This window comes from Varanus komodoensis, unplaced genomic scaffold, assembly GCF_004798865.1.
Source record: "Varanus komodoensis strain SLA01 unplaced genomic scaffold, ASM479886v1 scaffold31, whole genome shotgun sequence".
NCBI lineage: Eukaryota > Metazoa > Chordata > Lepidosauria > Squamata > Varanidae > Varanus > Varanus komodoensis.
The window spans coordinates 1,739,899-1,762,131 of NW_025335780.1; the positions used below are offsets into that span (position 1 = coordinate 1,739,899).

At 47.6% G+C, this 22,233-nt stretch overlaps 1 protein-coding gene and 1 long non-coding RNA gene across 2 annotated transcripts; one reads left to right on the forward strand and one right to left on the reverse strand.

Moving 5' to 3' along the window:
* The first annotated feature begins 243 nt into the window (after nucleotides 1–243).
* LOC123027271 lies at nucleotides 244–9,958 on the forward strand. Its single transcript, XR_006415477.1, has 3 exons — nucleotides 244–3,224; nucleotides 8,113–8,228; nucleotides 9,270–9,958. It is a non-coding gene; the product is annotated as an uncharacterized LOC123027271 (long non-coding RNA).
* ARR3 (arrestin 3) lies at nucleotides 4,652–21,621 on the reverse strand. The gene is given in 15 exon segments (XM_044437890.1): nucleotides 4,652–4,751; nucleotides 9,251–9,313; nucleotides 9,950–9,973; nucleotides 10,958–11,041; nucleotides 11,827–11,964; nucleotides 12,629–12,701; nucleotides 13,437–13,521; nucleotides 14,698–14,833; nucleotides 15,706–15,773; nucleotides 16,297–16,356; nucleotides 17,134–17,333; nucleotides 18,296–18,340; nucleotides 19,128–19,188; nucleotides 19,805–19,835; nucleotides 21,605–21,621. Coding segments are annotated over 15 exon segments (1,185 nt in total).
* Nucleotides 21,622–22,233: the final 612 nt, after the last annotated feature.

Genomic DNA, 22,233 nt, shown 5'->3' on the forward strand with positions numbered 1-22,233 from the left:
CATCTGTAAGGATAAGGAAAGCCGCCATGTCGGCGGCACTGACTCCTCGGCCGCTCTAGCCTTTAGGACTCTAATGGTCGATGTGATTGACGGTCGGTCAGGCCAATCAACTACAAGATCGTTCAGCGTGCACGGCACCTCCTCCTGTACGGACTTCCGTTTTTTCCTGGTGTGCCGCCGTAAGAGTTCCCCCACCTTCAGCCTGCACGGAAGCAGCTCCTCCTCCCGACTACGGCCGCTCAGTGGTCAGCTGGAGCCTTTTTGCCGCCCTGTCGCTGCTGTCCGAGTGGCCTGTTTCTATATGCAATGAAGGACACATGTTTGCATGAGCTTTGCATACCGTAATATGTGTGTGTGTGTGTCTGAGTGTGTGTGTGTAAACCGCTTCCTTGGACCGCTCGTAGATTTTCAGGGCATTGACAGCTGTGCCTACTCGGATGTAAGTCCTGTTGTGCGCATGGGAATTTACTCCGAGGTAAAGTGTGTGCAGGAGTGCAATCGAAATGCAATGGGCACCGAGCTCCTAGAAGTGAGCTTCCTCTTCAAGGGGAAGCCTCAGCTGAGTGCCACATTAGCCTTAATCCAGGCAAGCCGCTTCTTCATGAGGTTGGCTCCTTAGGTGGATGTCCTCTAGCCACACCAGGCAAGCGTCCATGGGGAGTGCACAGCTTGGCGAGCCTGACATGATTTCAGGGCTGAGTTTTGACATAGCTTGTCTCCCTGCCTGTCAAGCCGCCTCTTCCTATGGGACGGCTCATCTTAGTCTTCGAGGTGATTGCCGCTTGGCAAGCCAGCCCTTCACAGGCGATACCTGGGGCCTCGGGAAGAGCAAGTGCCCAAAGCGTGGGGAGGAAAAGGAAAGGAAGCTCACCCCACACACAGGAGCAGGGCCTACAGGGTTGCTGCTGTGAGGGAAGTCCCTCGAGGAAGGGTCCCTGAAGGAGAAAAGGTGGCTTCCTCTTCGTGTGTGAAAAGGACAAGCCTCCCGGCAGTCCAACTGTTCCTCGGTATTCTTATCAAGGCAAGGAAGCCCATCCCTTAGTGGGGATGGCTCTGGCTTGCAGGGGTGCCAGGGAAGCTTCCCCTCCATGGCGACACCTCAGTGCAGTTCTAGTTTGGCATCATGTGTGGCAAGTGACCTGGTCATGAGGATGGATCAGTCTAGTTCTCAATTAGATGTTTGGCAGGCGCTGCGCACTTCCCCACATTTGGTGAGGGGCGACCCCCTTTGAAAAGAGCCTCGGCCTCACCTACCCTACAGGGTTGCCGCTGTGAGGATAAAAGAGCTCGGCTGGCTGCCTTGGCTTCCTAACCAAAGGAAAAGGGCCCACTTTAAATGCAGTGTCCTAATGATGACCACAACACTGCTCTGAGACTGCTCTCCTCCCAGTCCCCTCGTGGGCCAAGCATCTCTGCTGCAAGGAGGGAGGTGCAACTGGCAATACAGCCCTTGCCCCAGTCTATGGCGATTGGCCCCTCAATGCCACAGCCCTGCAGTTCCCCGTGCTTGGGAAGCCACAACCTGCTTTGAGGATCGTCTTTGTCTTTGTAAGTGCTGGGCAAGACGTGCTTCTCCACTTTGATGGCAGCCTCAGTCAGTGGGGGCAAGGGTTGACACTTCCTTGTTGCAACAGGAACTGCTGACTCCCATCCCTGATGACCTTTGTGCTACGCATCCTGCCGAGACAGGTCTCCATGAAAGCGCTCGCCCCGTTAAACTCAAAGTGGAAAAGGGGGTCCGGCTTCCCTGCGTGGCATAGTACCTGCTTCCCGGCAGGCCGCAGAGGGCATTTGTCCAGTGATAGGATGGCTCTTTGGCTCGGGGCATTGTGGTTTGCACCACTAGCCGCTCTGACACTCCTGTGTTGCCCATCGAGCAAGCAAGAAAGAAAGAGTCTGACTGTTTTGAAAGCCTGACTCGGAGCTCGGTGTCCTTTGCCCGTCTGGTGTGGTCACCTGCCCTCCCAAATGCGGCCCTCGATCAGAAGTGGCTCTACTGAGCCGGTGGGGCTCCCTCACTCAGAGCACACCTGGACCCATCCGTAGGGGTTGGTCTGTGTCCCCTGCTGCATTTGTCCCGCCAGGTGGTGCCTGTAACTGGGTGGCACGCACGGCCCGAGCGGCGACAGCAAGAATTTTTTGTGTGCAGCATGTATTCATTCAACGCATGTGGTGCCCCACTAGTCACAGGCTCTCTGGGCAGCCTGCCTCGTGCTAAACTGCAAGCATGATAGAACCGTGCAAAGCACAATGTAACGCTTACAAGCCCAAGGACCAATAATACTAAAACCCGTGAATAAATCAGCAGAGCTCGATCGTAGGAAAATAGGATGAAGAAGTCACCGATCTATCTATATTTGTGCATCTTTAGAAGCCCCTCCTAAAATACAACTTCAGCAGTTAGAACTGGTGAAGTATTGCGCCTTTAAGTCATGTCACATTGGCAGCAGCATAAAATTTTTTAAAAAGCGAGGAGGTGGAGTGTTGCCGGTGTTGTCCCATGGGTCTTCCTTATGCCAGGGAACAGTCCTCTTCACGGGGATGCCATGTGACATGGATGCCTGGCAAGCTGCCTTCCTAGGGAAGCAGCTCCCTTAAGTTCTGGCTGAGCTTCATGCGTTTCCAGCCCCTCCTCTTCATGGGGACAATTGAGCTTGGGGGCCCTTTGCAGTTTTGGCCGGTAGCTGTCCCCTTCAAGGGGATGGAGTAGGGCCCCAGCTGTGGGATGGCTCGCAGCCAAGCCAGGCCAGCATCCTCTTCAGTGGGGATGAACAAAGGGAGTTTGGCTTTGACTGGGGGCTGGCAAGCCAGCTCCCTCTTGGGGTCAGCTCTGGCTGAAACCAGGGGCAGCCACTCAGAGCAAGCGTCCCCTTCATGGGGAAGTCTTTGCTTAGCCCCGAAATCGTGCCCGCAAGCCAGCTCTCCCCAGGCGTGGCTCAGGGTAGGAACTGGCCAGGTTCATGCTAGGCAAGCCAGCCCTTCACGGGCAATCCACCTTAGTCAGACATGAGGGACAGTTTGCCTGCTTTTGCTGGGATGCGCCTTCTGATGCTTGTCCTCCCTTTAACTTTCCCCTGCCCAAGTGTGACATTCCTGTCCGGCTGTGGACCTAAGGAACGACCAAAGCATGACTTGGCGTCTTCTGATGCTCAGCAGCTCCTCATGGGAAATGACAATGTTGAAGTGTGACACGTGCTTTGGGGATGTTGGACCGGCTTACAAGAGTGAGTTTTGTGTTGCGTTACTGTTGGGGCAAAGACGTTTTCAGCAGAACTGCCAGGGAAGGCTTCTTGTTGTGGGCAGAGTTCGGCATGGAGGCAGGTTAGAGCGTGCAGGGAAGCCTGCCCTTCCAGGCACAGTGAGCGGAGTGCTGTGGTGACAGGGCCAACGGCGGGTGCCTACCTGGATGTGGCTAAACTGTTTCGGCCCATTGAGGTGCCTTTGCATGGAGTGGGAGGCATGTTCCAAGGCTGCTGTATTGCTGAGCCTTTGAGGTCTCCGCTCCAGGGTTTGTGCCAACCACAGTACTGGATTTTGGGCATTCCCCGCAGCAGCTGGTGAAGAAAAGGAGGATGGCAGGAACAGATGTGAGCAAGAGCCATGAATTCTACGCACTTGTGAACACACAGCTGTCCAAACCACAATCAGCTGCAGCATAGCATGTGGAAATGCAATGTTTTGTATTCTGATATTGTTTAAAATATCATGAAATAATCACACAACTGCCGTATGTACATTTTTGCAAATACCAGGCAAATTGTATTTACAAGTTTTTTATTTTAGTATGGCCCATTCTGAAAATTTCTACTTAATATTGGCAGAGACATATTCTAAATCAACTAATATTCAATTTTTTCTACTCCCTGCTTCCCTTACAATAAATTGATCTGAGGATGAAAAGCCATTTCTGATTTGTCTCATTAGTATTGGGAACTCTAACTCTAATCAATGTGTATGATTAGTATGGGGAAAAATCTCTATTAGACAAGCCAACTGTGAAAAGATAAACACAGGTGAGCATTTTTCACACAATTCTCTTTGCCTGCATTTCTCTCAAGTTAAATTAATGAATGGAGCTCTCCTGTTCATTATTTGGGAGAAAAACAACAGCTTCAAAGGACCTGATTACAATTGATATTATACTCCTCAAGAAGAGTTTTGTGCTGTTTTCCCTTCCAAACTGTTACTTGACTTGTTAGGTAAGTTACCGGCAAAAAACAGTTTCAAGGGGAGATTAAGAAAACCAGTCAGGCAGCAAGGGTTAGAGCCATCTTTTCTAGAGCTGTAAGTCCAATCCAAGCATTCCTTCTTTACAGAATACTAAAAGAACAAGACTTGATGGTCTACTGTAACCTGGAGCTTTGAATGTGTGCATAATTCAGTTAGCATGTGGGCAGCAGTACGTGGGGGCAGAGGCAGGACAAAAATGGCAAGATATAGGCAGGCACCAGCTATACAAGATTTTGAAATGACAAAAGTGGAAAGGTGCGGGATTTAGAAAAATGATTAAATAAATCACACCACAGATGCAATTCTAGAACATGGAAGCATGTGCAGGGAACACAATACACACAGATCTGCCCTAAAGGATCCTTGCTCCCAGAACAGGGTTTCCAGAAGCCTTGCTCTGTGGTTCAAGCATAGCAGCACATTAGCTTTCTCCTTTGTCCTCCTCCTCTTTCTCCTCTTCATCATCTTTCTCTCCTTTGAGCTTCTGCCGAGCAAATTCTTCAATCACAATATCCTCCTCACTGAAAAGAGTGAAAAAGGAGGTGAGACCCCCAAACTTTCAGATCAGTTGCACTATTCTGCACACCTTCAGAAATGCCATCAGAGCCCTACCTTCGTAATGAGAATTCAAGAGTGTTATTTTTCAGTGCACATCCTAATTACCAAGTTCGACATAAGTCCTTGGCAAAAAAAAAAAAAAAAGCCATTCCCAAACAATCCTCCAAACTTGACATCTCTGTATAACTGAAGCAGATGATGAATAGTGGATCCATCAAGTGCACAATTTAATGTGAGTCTGCAGAAGATGGAAAAGGGCGAAACAAACAGGAATGTTTTCCAAGTGCCAATTTTTCCACATGCCGGGCTTAAATTGGGAAAGGAGGAGTACTTTGCTTCAGCACTGTCAATGCGCTGGTCAAACAATATGGCTGCTCCCCTTTGCTCATGCGTGAAAGTGGCAGGGGAGGGGCAGCCCTTCCCCCATTTCCTCAGCCAGGAATTGTTCATCACATCCAGCTCATTCTTGCACTTTGGCAAAGTCCACTGAGGCAAAACCCTCCCAGCAAGGAGGGCTTCCTTGGTCTTTTGGGGCTGCTTTAGATGGGATCCATTTCCCACCTGCAATTCCTTTAGCATCGCAAATCCAGGAGGCCATCAGTAGCCATGAGGCGCCAGCCATTCTGGCTGGCCTGTGCAGCTCCCTGATTACTTGCAAGCAGGCAGTGGCTGTGGCACTTTCTGCCTGGTGCTTGAGGCCCAGAAGCAGATCTGTGGTGCTTAGGCAGGCACCCCAGGGTGGCCCAGTGGGAGAATTTGCTCCCTACACGTTCGGGCTCTGCCTGTATCCTTAGCTTTGTAATCGCCTTTTTGTTGCAGAAAGAGCTGGGGACGGGTGGAGAGCTGTGCAAGGGCCTCCAGGAACGGACCAAGGGCCTCAGTGCTACATGGATTGTGCTTGGCCAAGCTTTCTGGGTGCATTGCTCTTCCCCGGTTCCTGGCTGAGTACTGAGTATGTGGAGAATACTTGAAAAACAAACTAGTCTGTTATAATGTGATCCTATGCACATCTACTCAGAAGTAAGTCCCAGTAGTTAAGTAGCTCCCCCCCCCATATATAGGAATATACCCTTATTGTTTGTTTGTTTGTTTGTTTGTTTGTTTATTATTACAGTTTTTGTATGCCATCCCCTTGCTATGTGGCCTTGGGACGGCTCACAGAACCCTTGCCCTTTGTAAGTCCCATTTGACTCAATGAGACTTGCTGCTAAGGAAATGTGTATGGTGGAGCTGTTAGGGATGTATCACGACACTGCGGGAACAAAGAATTTCTTGTAATTGTACATTCCTTGTAAATTACAGTTAAAGATCTGTGAAGCATAGCAGCAGGGGTATTTGTGTTTCTTGTTGATAAACAAGAAAAGGCTAATCTTTAACCCCATAGTTTAATTTATTGAATGAAGAAAAAGGAAGATACAGAGCAATTAAAAAAAAGATCAATTACCTTCTTGGAGAAAAACACAAAGGTGCATCAAGATACAAGAAGAGTCCAGGATACGGGAAGAGAAAAGGGGAACATTGTAATTGTAAAAACTCTGCTTTAGAGGTTGAGCATCCACAACCTGTTCCCTGAAGAGACTTCGTGAGCAATCCTACTGCTTTCCAGGCTGGTCTCATGCCCATGCCACTATCCGGGGCCCCAGGTGGAGTTTGCAGCAGGTGCAGAGAGAACGGCATGATCTGCCGCCCCCACCTGTGCTGCAAAGGCGCCTCAGAGGGCTAAGGAGGGAGGGAGGTGGCTGGGTTGCAGTTTCAGCCAGTTCCTGCTGCGGGCCCAGCCAGTAACCTGGTCCTAACCATCCTCCTCCCCAGTCCTTCATCCAGATGCCCAAAACAGCTGCCCAGATGCGAGTCTGGGGCAAGTTGTGGCCGCAGTGGAGCTCCCACTGTGCCTCATCCATCGCTTGGAGGCTTGCTGTGAGAGGAGGGCCGGAGTGATGGGGCTGCCCCTTCAATGAATTCTTGGAAGCATTAGGGGTTAAATGGCACTGAAATGCCAAGGGTGCAGTTCATGAAGGCTTAAAGTAAGTGCAAAATACACAATCATTCTGACATTACTAGCTAAATTAATACCGATCAGAGTGACAGGAATCACTGTCTGGACTCCAGACAACCAGAATCAAACCTTGAAGGAAACACTGGAGGTTTCATTTAAAACTGAATTACAATATGTACAAGATAGGAGCCTTAGCTCTTAATGGTCGCTTTTCTGAAATGTGGATGTGAGCAGTACTTGATCTTTCTGCACTGATCTGCTTCTACCATTGGACAGTACAGAAATGTCATAAATAAATAACAGTGAAAACTTGAAATTATTAAAGGAAGATACCAAAATTCAGAAGCGTGTTTATCAACTCATTTGATTAATGTCACAGAGAAATGGCATTAACTTTTAAATTACCAGATTTGATATTTTATATATTTTCTTTTTTTAAACTCCAGCCATACTTAAGAAGGTTTCACAAATCCAGATTTGATTCTGTATTTAATTTTTTTGAGGAACTTGGGCTAGAAAGTCCAAAACATGATTAGCTCTATTCAAAACTGCAGTAACATAATGTGGTAGAATTTGGCCACATTTCATATTTATTGACCAAGCGTGTTGTTGTTGATAGTTGTTATGCTACAAATTCTGGTTTGGAAGTTTAATATTGTTTTTACCTAACAAAAGACTGAGTGGGAGATGGCTGTGCGATACGTTTTGACAAGGGGTAAAGGGGTAGGGATTGTAATTCATAAACAATTTTTGTTTTCAGTTCAACAGATTATTATTGATCCTGATGGTTACTTTTTGACTGTGGCTGGAAAACACAAACGAGTGTTTTGCTTACTATGTAGGAGCCGAACAACAACTTTCTGGTTATGTTTCATGATGGGCTACACCAGCCGGTTCTGGTATAGCCCTTCCCTCAGGGCTCCCAGCTGGTGCTTGTACCATCCCAGGTGGCTGCAAACACCAGGGCTGCTATTCCTAGGAGGCCAGCAATGGCTAGACTTGAAATTCAGGCCTATCTGGCTGCATCCAGCCTAGCTGCCCCTTAGAGGTTTGTCCCTCCGGATGAGAGAGATTATGCATTTATTTCTTCCATCCATCCCAGTGGCTTTCTGTTATATTAGGACATCCTTGCTATGCCAAAGCAAGGGCTAATTCATGAATGAACAAATATATGGATTCTTGGATGCCTTTGTTGACGTTTATACACAATCACCTTTAATAATCGGAGTATATTTTGTTATGCATAAAATAAGCAAGGAATGTAATCATATTCATAATAAAATCAAATGAATCTTTATAAAAAAACTAATACTTTTTTTGCTATTTAGGTTTTGCTTTTGAAATTTACAATGAAAACACTGTTTTCCTGTACCTTGGTGTAGCTGTCAGTAATAAATGCATCAGAGGCGGTCAGAAGAAGAAAGAGAGAAGGAGGCATGTACTGGTTAGTCCCATTAATAGCTATTGTTTTTCTAAAACACCTAAAAAAAGATAATCCTGACTCACAGTCCAACTGAGACTGATCACGCAAGGGAGCAAAAAACATAGAGAGGAGCAAGAAGATGTTCACAATCACACAGAACTGGAAGCAGAACAAAAGGATGAAAAGGCAGAGAAAGAAGCAGAAAATTGAGATGTTCTTAAAAGAGGAGAGCAAAGCTGCCAAATGACGATTAAACCAAGTACTACAGAATTCTCCATTAAACAGCAGCAAATGAGAAAGCTCGTTTAATGGGTGGCCTAAAACTATGTTAGTTTTCACACAACAAAAAGTATAAAGAACTCAAACATTACAGAGAAGGCAGTGAAGAGAAGGTGGAGGGAAATCATGGCTAGATTTGCTTTCCTAGATTAGCCCTTTAGATCAATCGGGTATCTGTTGCTGGAGTTGGCCAGCTAGACGGAGAGAGCAGAAGGCTGCCGAACCTGCCACCAGGAACCGGGTTCAGACTAGTCCATATCTGGGCTCACGGATACATTTTGTACTAGACCGATCTTAAACATTCATTGATGTACACACCCTTTATATTATTCCCCTTCTCAGTGGAAGTTAAATGGCCAGAATGGAGTCTCTCTTAAAAAAGGGAACTGGGGGCGGATCGAGACATGTGTGCGCCTGTTCTGAGCGCTGTGGTTGGCACCTTGTGAGGATGCATGCGAGGTGGGCGCTGAGCTGGGCTTGGCTGGGCTTACAGGGGGACGGCAGGCTTTTCTACAGTAGCCATGAAAAATGAGCCGTGAGGAGTGCCTGCTAGTCTTGTTGCTTCAATGCCCTAGTTGACCACTGCGGGAAAAGAGGCTGGACTAGACGAGCCTGCTGCATCTTCCGACAGGGCTTTTCCACACCATTCTTCCCGCCTTATCGCACAGACCCGGTTTCAGCTACAAGAGCGGCATGTCTGACAACTGTCCTCAGCTGAATAAGTCTGCTGCCTGCTCCCACGGAAGCAGCTTCCACCCAAAAGCCTTTACTTACTGTCTGCAGGTTTTGGATGCATCAGGATAACGGGCATCTCCACCGCAACGTCACTGGAAGGAAGATCACATGAGTCAAAGCGGGAAGCGCCTCGCGGAGAGGGAGCAGAGGGGTGGAGGCGTTCCCCGGCACCGGAGTCCAGCCAACCGAACGGACTGGCCTGCCTCCACCATGAGTAACAATCTGCTGCTAGCGATGCAGTGAGGGAGGCACCCCGAGGGGCACTCATTCTGACTGGGGAAGTATAGACTTGGGTAAATCCAGTCTCTCCGCATTTGGTGGGTTCGTCACATCATGCTCTAACTGATACAACTGGATTTTCACAAATGTGTTGAGACACGTTTGCACGCATTTACTTTTGCACTTCCCGAGAAGTTCAAATCCCTCCAAAATGCATTTTCATGCTTTAGTTGATGGGGGTAAATGTACACTTGCAGGTGGTGGGTTTTATGTTTTGTATTCTTCTGTGATTAAATTTGTAGAAAATTATGGGGGAAAGGCCCTGAAGTCCCTGAAATCTGCACACCTGAGGAAAAGTTGGTCCACTGTGAAATTTGAGGGTCAGATTGATAGAACTCTGGACTCATCTGAGTGCACTGTAGATTTGTCCAATATTCCTAATTATGAAACAATAAATGAGAAACCCCTTCTCAATAAAAGGAGACAGGTATCAATAAGTCAGTTCTTACCTTGATGTGAGATCCCCCAGGATTCTGTGGAAAGAAAAATGCAAATTGACCAAAAAACCCTCTGCCTTATGACCTGACAAACCACCGACTTAATTACACCGTAATTGCACTTCGGGTTCTGCCTTCTGCCAGTATGAATGTGCAGGCTGCAGCCAGGGATTGCTCCAGCTTGTTGTGCTCCCAGGACATGTTCCGTGGTGCCCAAAGAGGTTCCCTACACGCCTCACTTTTTATTTAGCAAAAATAAAATTTCTTCAGCACTGAAGACTCTGAGTCACCAGAGGGATTCAGGACATGTTTAGGAAGCGGAGATTGAAAGTGGATGCAGAGTGATGCTTTCTTCTCCAGCCACCAAGGAAAAAGTGGAAACTGGAGAAGGGACTTCTGCTGGGTAAGCATATTTGGCCAGGGGGAGCAGCAGTGGGCATGCAGGGGGAGGTGGCCAGGGATCCAAGGGGAGTGGCCCTGGGAAGGGACGGGGACTGCCCGGGAGAGGGAGGGGAGAGAGCTCAGGGGGATATTGGGGGTGGGGGGCTGAAAAAAGGGAGTGCAAGTTTGTTCTATGTTTGCAGTGAGGAGACGGGCCTGTGCATGCATGAAAGAGCATCTATGGGGCACTGAGCTGGGGAGAACCCAAAGGATGTGGGGAGATGAGGCAGCTCATGGAAGGGCAGGAGAAACGAGCTTGTTTTTCCAAACCAGTTTCTGCTGGTGAGGGTGCAAGGGGCTATGGAGTGCCCTGGGGCTCAGTCCCACCTCTGGCTTGTGGTCATTTGTGTGGGGCACTTGTACTGTGACCAGCAGTGGCTCGCATGGCAGCCCATCTATGGTATGGGCCAGGGTGCTTTCAAAACGCAAAGCAGGACTCGATGCCCCAAAAGATTGCCTGCACCTGCTTGGGTTATATCTATCAAAGCATTTTAGACATAAGGACCCAAAAGCCGTAAGCTGGGGCACAGCGATCATCCTAGTGTGTCTGCTTTGCCTTTGTATCCGAAAGATGCTCACCCTCCTCTGGATACCATCAGGTTGACTTTCACTTTGTAGGAAACAAGGATCCCAAGTACTTCCTTGTCCATCCCAGGTCTAAGACTAGGAGGGAAAAACATGAGGTGTTTAATGATAGTGACAGATGCAGAGAGCAATAAGCAGCATTTGGAGAACGGATTGTTTTCATTTTAACAAGGCTGAATCTGGCCTGCAGCAACGTGGGCTCCCTCGCTGCCTGCCCTGACCCCCATCCATGCCCTAGAGCCTGGATGTGGGGAGAGGCTCCTCAGTGGTTATTCTCAGTCTGCAACTGAAGGTAAACTGGGAATTCCCATGCCTGCCGCTCCTCCTGTCAGATCCTTTATAGCTGATCACCGATCAGACACGGCTGGCCAGGGAAGCTTCATGCACAGGTGCTTTTGCTGCTGAGGGAGTCTGTGCTCACCAAGCCAGGTGGAAGGGGGGCTGCTTCACTCCACCCAGGATTTCTCTAGCAAGGGAAAATCCAGGCAGAGCTAAGCTGAGCTCCCTAATTCGGTCAAGGGCCCTTAACCCGCTCAGTTTTGCCTGCCACTCAAGCTCCCTAGTGGGAGAAGTTAGAGGGCTGGGCAAGCTGTCCTTGCTGGCCTGCTGAGCAGACATCCAGGTGGCACTTTGGGTGGTGGGGGACAGCTTTACTGCTGGCGGCCCACTTCAGGAAGCCCATGTGCAGGGAAGCTGGCCTCCCACCAAGGAGACAGGCAAATTATTCATCCAGTACATTGTCCAGGGAGCAGAGGACATCCAGGGAACTGGCCGTGCCCCTGTGATATTGCTTGGCCTCTGGAGGGCCGGGTGGATGGTCGTCCAGCCCTTGCCCTGCACACGGCTCCCCATCTCTCGCTTACACAGTGGTGGAGGCCAGGTTGGTGTCCTCGTGCTTGAGCTTGCCGTCAAGGGCCAGGCCGCGCTTCTCACGGTTGTCGGATAACCTCGGAGTCACACTGTAGCTTTTGGAGAAGGTGGAGTTGGCGGCCACATTCTCTCTAACAATGGGTGAACAGAGACAAGGGGGGAAAGTTGGTATGAATGACGCCAAGGGCTATTGCAATTGAACATTTTGAACTGCTGAAATGTGGCTACATCAACCAGAAATATTTGCAACAGGGTATTAATTGACAAAGTATCTTGAAGCGTGCAAGTCAATGCTCAGTGTCTAGCTGTATTTGAGTAGAATTGCACACATTTGGCATTTGAAAAAAGTACAAAAATATGGAAAGAAGTGGCATATTTGCATGTAAAGCTAACCTGCAACCCACCATGGGCCCAGCAAAGCATCAGGATTATGTGGTTTTTAGGCCTCCTCCCACAAATATCACAGGAGACCTGTGGAAGCAGCAAATCTCCCTCCCACCCCTGCGGCCGTGGCAGGTCATTTCAGGCTTAGTCCAGCATGATCAAAGATCATGGAATTTGTTCAGAGGCAAAGCTGAAATCAGAAACAACCTGGCTGCATCCATTATCCCTCTGGGCTATTAGGGTGGTATATAAATGCAAATAATAATAATAATAATAATAATAATAATAATAATAATAATAATAATAATATGTTTCCAGCCGCTTCTACTGAAAGGCCCATAGAGCCATGCAAAAATGAATTGATCCACACAATCCTCCCAGCTTCCTTCTAATTCAGCACTGGCTACTTACGTGAACTCCTCTGAACACACGACCTTTGTGTATTTGTCCAGTGAGTAGAGAACAACGTCTGTGATCTGCTCAACTAGAGAGGAGGGGGGAGGGGGAGTAGGAAGCACCATTAGCTTGCGAGTAGAGCTGATCTTACATGGACATTGCACGTTCCATAACAACCCTCAGTTCTAGTTTTAAAAGTATTTACAAAATCTGCGATGTACTGATGTTGTTGGCCTTCTATAGCTAGAAGGGAATGCTGGCACTCCCCACAGAAGGCTCTGGGAATACTTACGAGTAATACCAAAGCGTCATAGTGATTCGGTATGATGGGTGGGTGAAACCCCTCGGGCCCCACGTCCGTCACCCACACCATTTTTCCTGACCATTTGCTGTAGTATTTTGTGGGTTTGGGGTAGTTTCTTCCCCCATAAGAAAGGAGGAGCTGCCTCACCTACGTGACAGCTTTCAGCCAAAACACCTCGTCGGGCTTTTGGACCTCTGCCCTGCTGCCTTCAGCTCCACTCAGCACTGAAACACAGCTGCCAAGAAGACCTGAGAAACTAAACCTGGCCCTCCACACCTCTGCTGTACTGGAGCTGTTTGACGGGTTTCACCGCATATGTTCTTCCAGTCGGGTTATCAGAATTGTGCTACATTTAGCACATTCCAGACCTGGAAGCTGGTGTTGTGCCTGAGAATGATGCGGGGAAGTTGCAGCGGGAGGGAACATAATGAGACGAGTTCCAAAATATGGGTTGGCTTTTGGTTTCAGTTCACTTGCATGAATGAGCTCTGGGAATTCTTGCTCTCGTTTTTTCCTTACCTGATACTTTAATTTTCTTCACAATCTTGTTTGTGGTATTGTTAATATTGACATTAACCCCAATAGGATCTCCATGGTAATAAATCTGAAATAACAGTGGGTTTTTGCTTAAGTAACAAGATGATGATCATTTATTTAATTTCTACCCTACCACACAGCAGTTCTCTGAGCACATTTCAGCAAACCATAAAACAGGCAATAACATGCCATAAGACTCATAGGGAAAAGATTAAAAGGTTTAAAACAGCTAACACAAAAAATAAGAAAGGATGACTCTGAAGCAGCAAGCCCCCCTGGGTAGCCAGGGATGTCTTCAAAGGCCTCTGTGTAAAGGGATGTCTTAACCTGGCACTGGAAAGAAGGCAAATGAGAAGGAAAACCAGGAGGAAACGCTCCACATTCACATAGATTCTTCCAGGACCATTTGGCTGTGCATCTCTTATGATACTGTGCCATCTACTTTTCTTCTAATCCTAAAACCAGCTTTGCAGAGTTAGAAAAAGAAATAGGTCGACATCAGCATGGAAAAAGATATGCAATCCAGGTGAAATGCATTTGAGAAAGCAAGGTGCTCAGCACTGGGGGTTTTATGTCTCTGTGAACAGGAGGCAGAGACATACTGCTGGGGGTTACAAGGCATGAAGCAAGGGGTTGAAGAAGAGCTGGGGCCTCTTTCACAGGCAGATCTCATAGGCAGAAGTCAAGTACTGCCTCTTCCCATACGCGACTACCCAGACCCAAGGATCATAATCTGAGGACTCTCTGAGGGAGCTCTCTCTGAAGGAAACAAAGGGCCTTCTCGGTGGTAGCACCCCAACATTGGAATCAGCTCCCCAAAGAGGTTTGCGTGGCACCCTCGCTCTACTTCTTTCAGCACCAGGTAAAAACTTTTTCATTTGCCCGTTATTTTAATAGTTAAAGAAATTTTAAAAATATTTTAATATGATATTTATTGCATTTTGGTCCTACTGTATCTTTGGATTAATCTGAATTGTGGTTGCTGTGAGGGTTTTAATGAGGGGCTTAATATTAGTCTTATTTTATTGCTTAGTATGTATATAGATTTAATGTTACTGTATTATTGTGTATGTTGATATTATGCTTTTGTAAGCTTTCCAGAGAGCCATCTTGGCTAATGGGTGGTGCAGAAATTCAATAAATAAATAAATAGGAGGAGGAGGAAAGGAAGGAAGGAATAGAAAGAGTAAGCACAAAACAAATGTCACACAAGGAAAGCTGAAAATAAGTAGGCAGGACGAACCTCCTTATCCAGGGAAGCCTCAAGATGCAAAGGCTTGTCCGACATCATGAATTGCCTTGTAGTCTCAGACTTTGGTGCTGGGCCTGTACTGATGGGCGCAAACTGGACCTTGCGGATCACCAGCCGCACTGAATTCCTGTGAGGAGCAAAAATGGCCAAGCAGGCCAGAGCGAGACACACGAGCAGCGGGAGTTAGCTCAGATCATTCTTGGAAAATTGTCCTCCACCTTTTTGCATCATACTAGTGGGCAGTAGCCTTCTTTTGAATTATAACTCATCTTGAATTGTAACTAAGTTGAAGGAATGTATGGAAAGATCTAGAGGACACTTTTTAAAAATTCTTAAAAAAAAGAATTTTCTTTTCTGCAGGCTGTTTCATGCTTTTAAGAAGCACCACAAATGAGAAGGACCCCTTCTAATCCAGAATGAGTCAAAGCGGATGGAATGAATAAACACAACTAAAAATAGGTCATACAGAATAACCCTCCCCCTCTGATTAAGAGAAACTAGCAGATGATGAAGTGTAGGGTCAAAGGGCTAGGGTCACCCCAACCCAAGCCCCTTTGGCAGCTGAAAGACTAATCTACAACACCGGAAAGACAAATAGCACCTGCGATAACACAGTGGGTGGAGAATTTAATGAAGTGTTCAGTTTTTGACTAGGTGGCTTTTAGGCATACGCTAGCAAAGAATAAACATATGGATATTTGGGGTGCCTTTTGTTAAGTCTATGCATAATTTTAATAACAGCAGTATCTTCTGTTATATACTAACACGTGTGTGTGCCCGTAATTAGTCCAATGGGCCTTTGTATGTTTAATTAAAAATGAAAAAATGCCCTTTTTTCCCTCTTCCCTCCCCATCTGTTTTTCCTTTTATACTGTTTCTTTTAAGCAGAGGGGCATTAAGAGGTTTTGTAAAGACGTAAGCATGCAGGAGTTACTCAGGGAGTCTTTTGATCAGACAGCAGAGTTCTATGTAAATGCAGAACTGTGCATGCTAGGTTACCTCTTGTGAATTTTCTCCTCTAGGTTTTCAGCACAAAATCCTTTCACCTCGAAGTCAACACCGCAAGACTGGGGAAAACACGCAAGAGCGAGAGTTACAGATGTCTCCAGGCAGGTTTCCCCTTCCCTGCCCCTGAAATGCCCCTGAAACCTCCTCCAGGCCAGCCGCTGCCACAGCTGTGCGGATGCGGCCAGCGCCGCTCTGTCTGCCTTGGCTGTGAGGGGAGTCAGAGCCTGGAACCCACCGTGGGGGTCAGGATGCCACCCTCCCATCCCAGCTGGGCTACCAAATAATCCCGTGGCCGTCTGGATCGCCTCAGTGGCTCCAGGAGCACCCTGCCCATCTTTTCTAGTTATTTAATATCCTGTTGTTTCCCCTTCCAGGGAATTCAAGGTAATCTACGCTAACTGTAATCTACTGCAAGAGCACCTCCTATCAGATGGATGTGTTAATTAAGAATTGCATCATCCATTCAACCATGTCATCAGCATACTTCTATTTCACCCGGCTTCCCCTCCCACAAGCCATCGTACTGTCAGTTTGCAGCAGCTGAGCTAGGAAAAAGGCTGAGGAGATTTCGTGCATACGTACCTTCCCCACATCGTCTGCTCCTGGCTGGAGCGTGACAGAACACGGTAAATTTGTTGCCATCTGTGGCAGAGGGAAGAACGTTTGTGTAAGAACTTTCAAGTGTCTCGGCAAAACAAAGAAATTTTCTCATCCCCTAGTCTCTAAGTTCAGAAACATAGGGGAATCTTGGTGTAATATCTTCATTATTACAATGCAATGGATTTCTTATTTTGCACCATTATGGGACATTGCTTGTCTGAAAAGGACTCACACATTCATTTATGAGCAATGTATTTTAAACAACCCTAGAAGCCTGGAAAATGGCAGCAAAGTAATATTCCAGACTGAAGAAAGTAAAAAATCATTCTGAAGTGCCCTGCTTCCTCCGAAAGCGGCTGGAGGTGCAGCGATCATTTGCTTCTGTGCTGGCTCTGCGCTGGAGCTCCCCTGCCCCGACCATTGGCAAGCCATTTGGGGCACGTGTGGGAAGCAACAGGCGGGAAGGCTGCTCTGCTGCGCGACCTTCGGGGTGTTACCAGTGGGGTCCTGGCAGGGAACCGCAGCAGGATCGTCCCCATCACCCCACTGCGCTCATAGCCCAGCATTTTCCTTGCGCACAGTCCAGGATGGCTCACACAGCTCTCCTCCACTCCATTTTCATTCTCACAGCAAGTGCCCTGTGAGGCTGGAAGCCCATGCCTGGGCCAGTGAGCTCCTAGGCCGAGTGTGACCAGAAGCTCGGCCTTAAGGTTAAAACTGTTGGATTTTAAAACAAAAGAGGAAGGAACACCTCTGTGCTAGAGAAAAGAGATGAGAAGTCCCTGGAGGAGGGGCAGTTCCCCCTGATGTGCCGAATACCTCAAAAGTGAAGGGGTATGCATTCTCCCCTAGCTTCTTCATCAGCTTGTCTTGCAAGGGAGTGAGGGTCTTGGGCGCCTGATCTGGCACAGGAGGGTAAAGCTGGGTGGTGAGGACATAGAGGTCCTTCCTGAAGGTCAACCCAATGACGTCGAGGTCGTCCCGGCCATAGCGGAATGCACAGGTGAGCGTCACATACACTGGGGGGGAGGGCAGGAGAAAGGGGGACCAGCAGAGGGAGGAAGCATGGGAAGCAGGTGGGTAGAAGGAGATGGGGATGGGAGAGAAGAAAATATTGGTCATGCTGAGTTAGCTCACAATGAGAAGTGTCTTAATTCAGCGAGCACGTTGACCTTTCATTTCCCAGAGGCAAGCCATATTAGCCTATCGTTGCGGGGAGGGGTGGAGCATATAGATGCTCAGTGCAGGGCTCCCAGGAAGCCGGCCCTCTCAGGGGGCTCCCAGCCGCATCCTGAATGCCTCCGGTGTGGGAGAGCCCACTGCCTCCCTGGGCAATCGGTCCCATTGTCATGCTGTGCAGTGGCACAATTGGGCAGCGTACAAATGTTTTCAATCCAAGAATCAATCCATCAGTCCTGCTCCTAACAGTCAGGATGTTCTTCCCAGTGTTCACCTGGAAGCTGCCTTCCTGTAAGGAGAATGCATCATTCCCTGTCCTGTGCTCTGGGATTATTTCTTTGCTCTATCTTACCCAGCCGTTTTTCTTATGAAGAACCCAGAGCTGCTTGCGCAATTCTCCTCGGCCCACTTTTACTCTCATCCCCATTATCTTGTCTTACTTTTACTGTGTCTGGTCCAAAGTCACCCTGCTGGCTCCATGGCCAAGCAGGGACTAGAGCCCAGCTCTCCAGAGTCCCAGCCTCATGCCCTTAACCCCCGCACCATGCTGGCCTTCCTGTCTGTGGCAACCTTTCAAGTGCTTGAAGATGCCGTAAGTGGCGCAGAGCAGAAAAGAAAGAATGGCTGGAGGATCATCCTCTGTTCCCTCGAACAAAGTTGCATTCAGTCAAGCTATTTATGAGATACATTATCTGAGAAGTACTGCTAGACTCACTGGTTCAGGAAGGAGCTTAGAGCAAGAGCTAATACGTAACTGCATCACTAAGATGTGTGCATGCCAAAAAGCAAACAAGAAAGTTACCTTTCCGATCCTTCAGGTACTCCGGGTCAATCAAAACAATCCCATCTGCAAATAAATATGAAAGATAACCAGACAAATATAAAGCCAGTGAACCAAGAGGATGATGGTATTTGATCCATGTGCCAGCCATAGGCAGAAAAGACCCGGAGCAATTTCATTCTTTTGGAGGCCCACCTCTACCTTGGAAACTTGCTACGAAGCCAGAACTGGGATTCCAAGCTCAGAACATCCCCCTTGCCCTTCTAGCCAGTGTGGAAAGAGTCATGTTCACTGCGTCTCCTAAGCCAAGAAGTGATCCTCGAGATGGAGCTTTGGTGGGTGGACGATGGGGCAGGTGCATATGCAGAGGCTCCATCAGCCTCCCTCCTTGGGCTCAGAGGCTTGGACAGCCTGTGGCACAAGAAGCATGGGGACCAGCTCTGCTTCTACACACCTTCACCCCTACGCGGGGTGCCTGGCATCCTCCTCTTAGGCTTCTTAAGACCTGTGAAGTAAACTCTTTGGACATCTTCAATATAGGAAGGATTCCTCAGAACAGTTAGCTAATTTACTCAGCAAAACTGTGTCTTGCGATAACTCAGTCCAAAGCCTCTTAAATGGAAGAGCCACCACTGGGCAGTGAGGCGTCCTTCCTTGTGAGGGCATGCAGGGTAATGAACCACATGGATTTTAAGCACTGCGCATCTCCCTTGCAGCTTGGTGGTACAGTCCTTTTTCCAATCTCATACATGGGAAGTGTTTGACCTGCATGTGTGAATCAGCATCTGTCCTCCCAGAGTCACCTGGTGTGTCGCACAGCAACCATTGGAAGGACCTGGACATCACCACTCACCTACAGGTTCCACATGCTCGACATGGTCCACAAAATCCCGCTTTCCCAGGTAGATGGATAACTGGATAGATAGGAAGGGGAAAACATTAAGAAGTGCATATGAATTTATTCTGCTAGATTCCTTGGGGCATGTTCACACCAGAGACTTCTTGGCATATGTCCTTATGTTTAATAAGGAATGAGAGATATAGGTAGATAGGGAATCTTACAGAAAGAACACTTTTTTCTTCCTAAATTACAGAAAATTTACAACTCTTCTCTTCCTAAAAATATCTTCTTACTTTGTAGCTTTTAGATATCATTTGAGAGATAAAAAGACAGGTGCTAATCTATGAATATCTTGGATGACAGATACTAAATCAGAGAAACTATGGCTGAAAAATGTATTCATAATTCTAAAAGAAAATATTTCATGATCCAAAACTGATTAATCTCCCAGCACACAGGGGATTTTTTTTTGGGGGGGGGGGACAATCTGGTTCTTGAAAGGAAAAAAAATTAAAAATTAGAAAAGTGGGCCAGGCATGTAGAACTACCTTCCTTCCTTCCTTCTTTTACATAAGCACTGAATTGGATGCAGAAATCAACATAGGCAGAAATCAACAAAGGTAGCTTTTGCCACCCAGAACATGTGCTTACAGTACAATGTTAGTTTATGAAGTGCACTTCATTCTCACCTTCCCATTGGGACAGGTCTTCTTATACACTCTGCCAAAAGATCAAAGAGAAAAAGAATCTTAGAGAAAACTAGAAGCTTAAAAAAACCCTACTGCATGAAGGGCAGAATCCTGTACACAGGACCCATCCATGGAGGGATTGTGGGATACTGGGTAAGATGAGATACACCTGTAGACAGGCAGTCCAAGTGCTCAGGGTGGGAACAGGCATGCCACATCCTACATCATGCCAGACACCGGGCGGTGGCAGTGGCTGCTGTTGTCATTTTGTGCCATCAAGTCATCTCCGACTCGCAGAGAATGAAAGCCCTCCAAGATACCCTGTCCGTGGTAGCTCCATTCAGCTCCCCTGAGTTCAAGGGTGGATTCAACTCATTTCCTGTGTGGTCTTCCCTTTTGTCTTCTGCCTTTGATTTCCCTCTAACCTGATTGTTTTCTTGAGGAAATCTTGGCTTTTCATGATGTGTCAAAAGTACAACAGCTTCTCCGTAGTCTTTTTTCCTTCTAGGGAAAGCACCATCTTGATCTGATCTAACACCCACTCCTCTGTCTTTTTGCCAGTCCAGGGTATTCACAAAGCTCTCCTTTAGCACCCTTTTCTGAACAATCGTCCATTCTCTTCCTCTTGGCTTTCTTCGCTGTCCACTTTTTCAGTCCTGTACATTGTGACTGGGAAGGCACTAATTTGGATTATCTAGACCTTGGTACCCAGTAAAATTTCCTTACAATTGATGATCTTTTCTAGTTCCTTCTTTGCTGCCCTTCCAAGTCTGTCTTCTTCAAATTTCTTGGCTGCAGTTCCCTTTGAATGGAGGAATGAGCTGAGGTATATGTATTTATTATATTCAAATCCACTTTTTCCTGCACAAGCTCAATAAAGTTTACATAATAATCCTCCTGCTCTTCCCCATTTTATCTTCACAACAACCCTGGAAGTTCGATTAGGCTGAGAGTCACCCAGTGAGCTTCATGGCCAAGTGGGAACTAGAGCGCAGGTCTCTCTGATCCCAGTCTGGCACTCTATGCACTAAACCACGCTGGCTCCCAAAACTTCATCTCACTCGTTCAGCTTTCCCCCCTTTTAAAGGGATCAATGCTCAATAGTTCTCTGCTTCATGATGAGAGTCTGCACAGCTCGCTTCCAGAACTATGTCCTTCCATACTCCTGCCGAGTGGGGAGCAGCCCAGCCGTTCTTACGTTCCAAATATTGGTCCATTGGTTTTTGTTGGCCTTGCAGTAAACCTCTACCATCTTGAGCTGTAGCTGTATTTCACCTCAGGATTGCATTTCCTTCCTAATGCTCAGCTTTCCCTGGGAAGCCTCTCCTGGGTTCTGGTTAGGGATGGGTGGAAAGTCATTAATCCATCCATGGAATTCCAGGTAAGAAATCTTGTTCTAATTTGAAATCTTGTTCTGTGTAGACACATTTTTGCATGCTCACAATATTAAACTGCATCTTGAGAGCAGTAGTTTGGAAATGTATAGTGAAGGCTTTTAGGTTTTTTCCATGCAGTCTTTCAATGCAATGTTTACTTGTCACTGATATTTGCAATCAGTATATGGAGAGCGCTCTCTCTCTCTCTCTCTCTCTCTCTCTCTCTCTCTGTGTGTGTGGGGGGGGGGGGGCATGGCATCCAGGAAAGCTACAGGTCACTGAATGCTGTCAGGAACCTTATTAGCTTAAAAAGCAGGGCCTCTCTCCTTCCTGCCTCAGACCTTGAGGTATCTTTGATGCAGCTAAAATTAGGGAACCTAATAAATAGTTTTCACCTGTAACCAGAAAAAAGAAAAAGACCTACTTTGCTCCATCAGCCATCTTCAGTTAGCCCAGCGGCAGATATTCTGCAGGAGAAGGCAAAGGGAAGTGCGCCTGGGTTAGCTTGTAGGGCAAAGAAAGGAAGGACTCACCATGCCGGGGCCAAACATGATCTTGCGGTACACTGAGCACCTCCTGCATCCCGTGTACTCTTTGAACCTCCTTCCTTCTTGGTGGGACCAGCAGGGCAGTGTGAGGGCCAGGCATGCATTTAAGCACCCCCTCCCCCCCCCCAGCAGCAGCAGGGGGAGCACAGGGAATAAGTGGGGGTGAGCTCAGGGGCTCAGTGGGGCTGGCGAGGCCAAAGGCAGGCCAGCAGAGGGCTCGATCCTGGTGCCAAGGAAGACGCAAATGGCTGATTGATCGGCAGTGGGGAACGATGGCAACCCAGGGCTGGAGAGAGGTACACGTGATATGCTCTCTGTGAGGCTCCACTTCTCCCAGACTGAAAATGGTGGGGGGACCTGGGCAGAACCCCATTTCATGTTTGGAATAATGGTCTCTGCTATGCTGCAATTCCTCTTTCCCTTCCTCAGAAGGTTTGATAAATAAAAGCAACCTATACCTAAATAGAAAGCATCCCATTTATCCATGATCATAAACCCTTTTTGT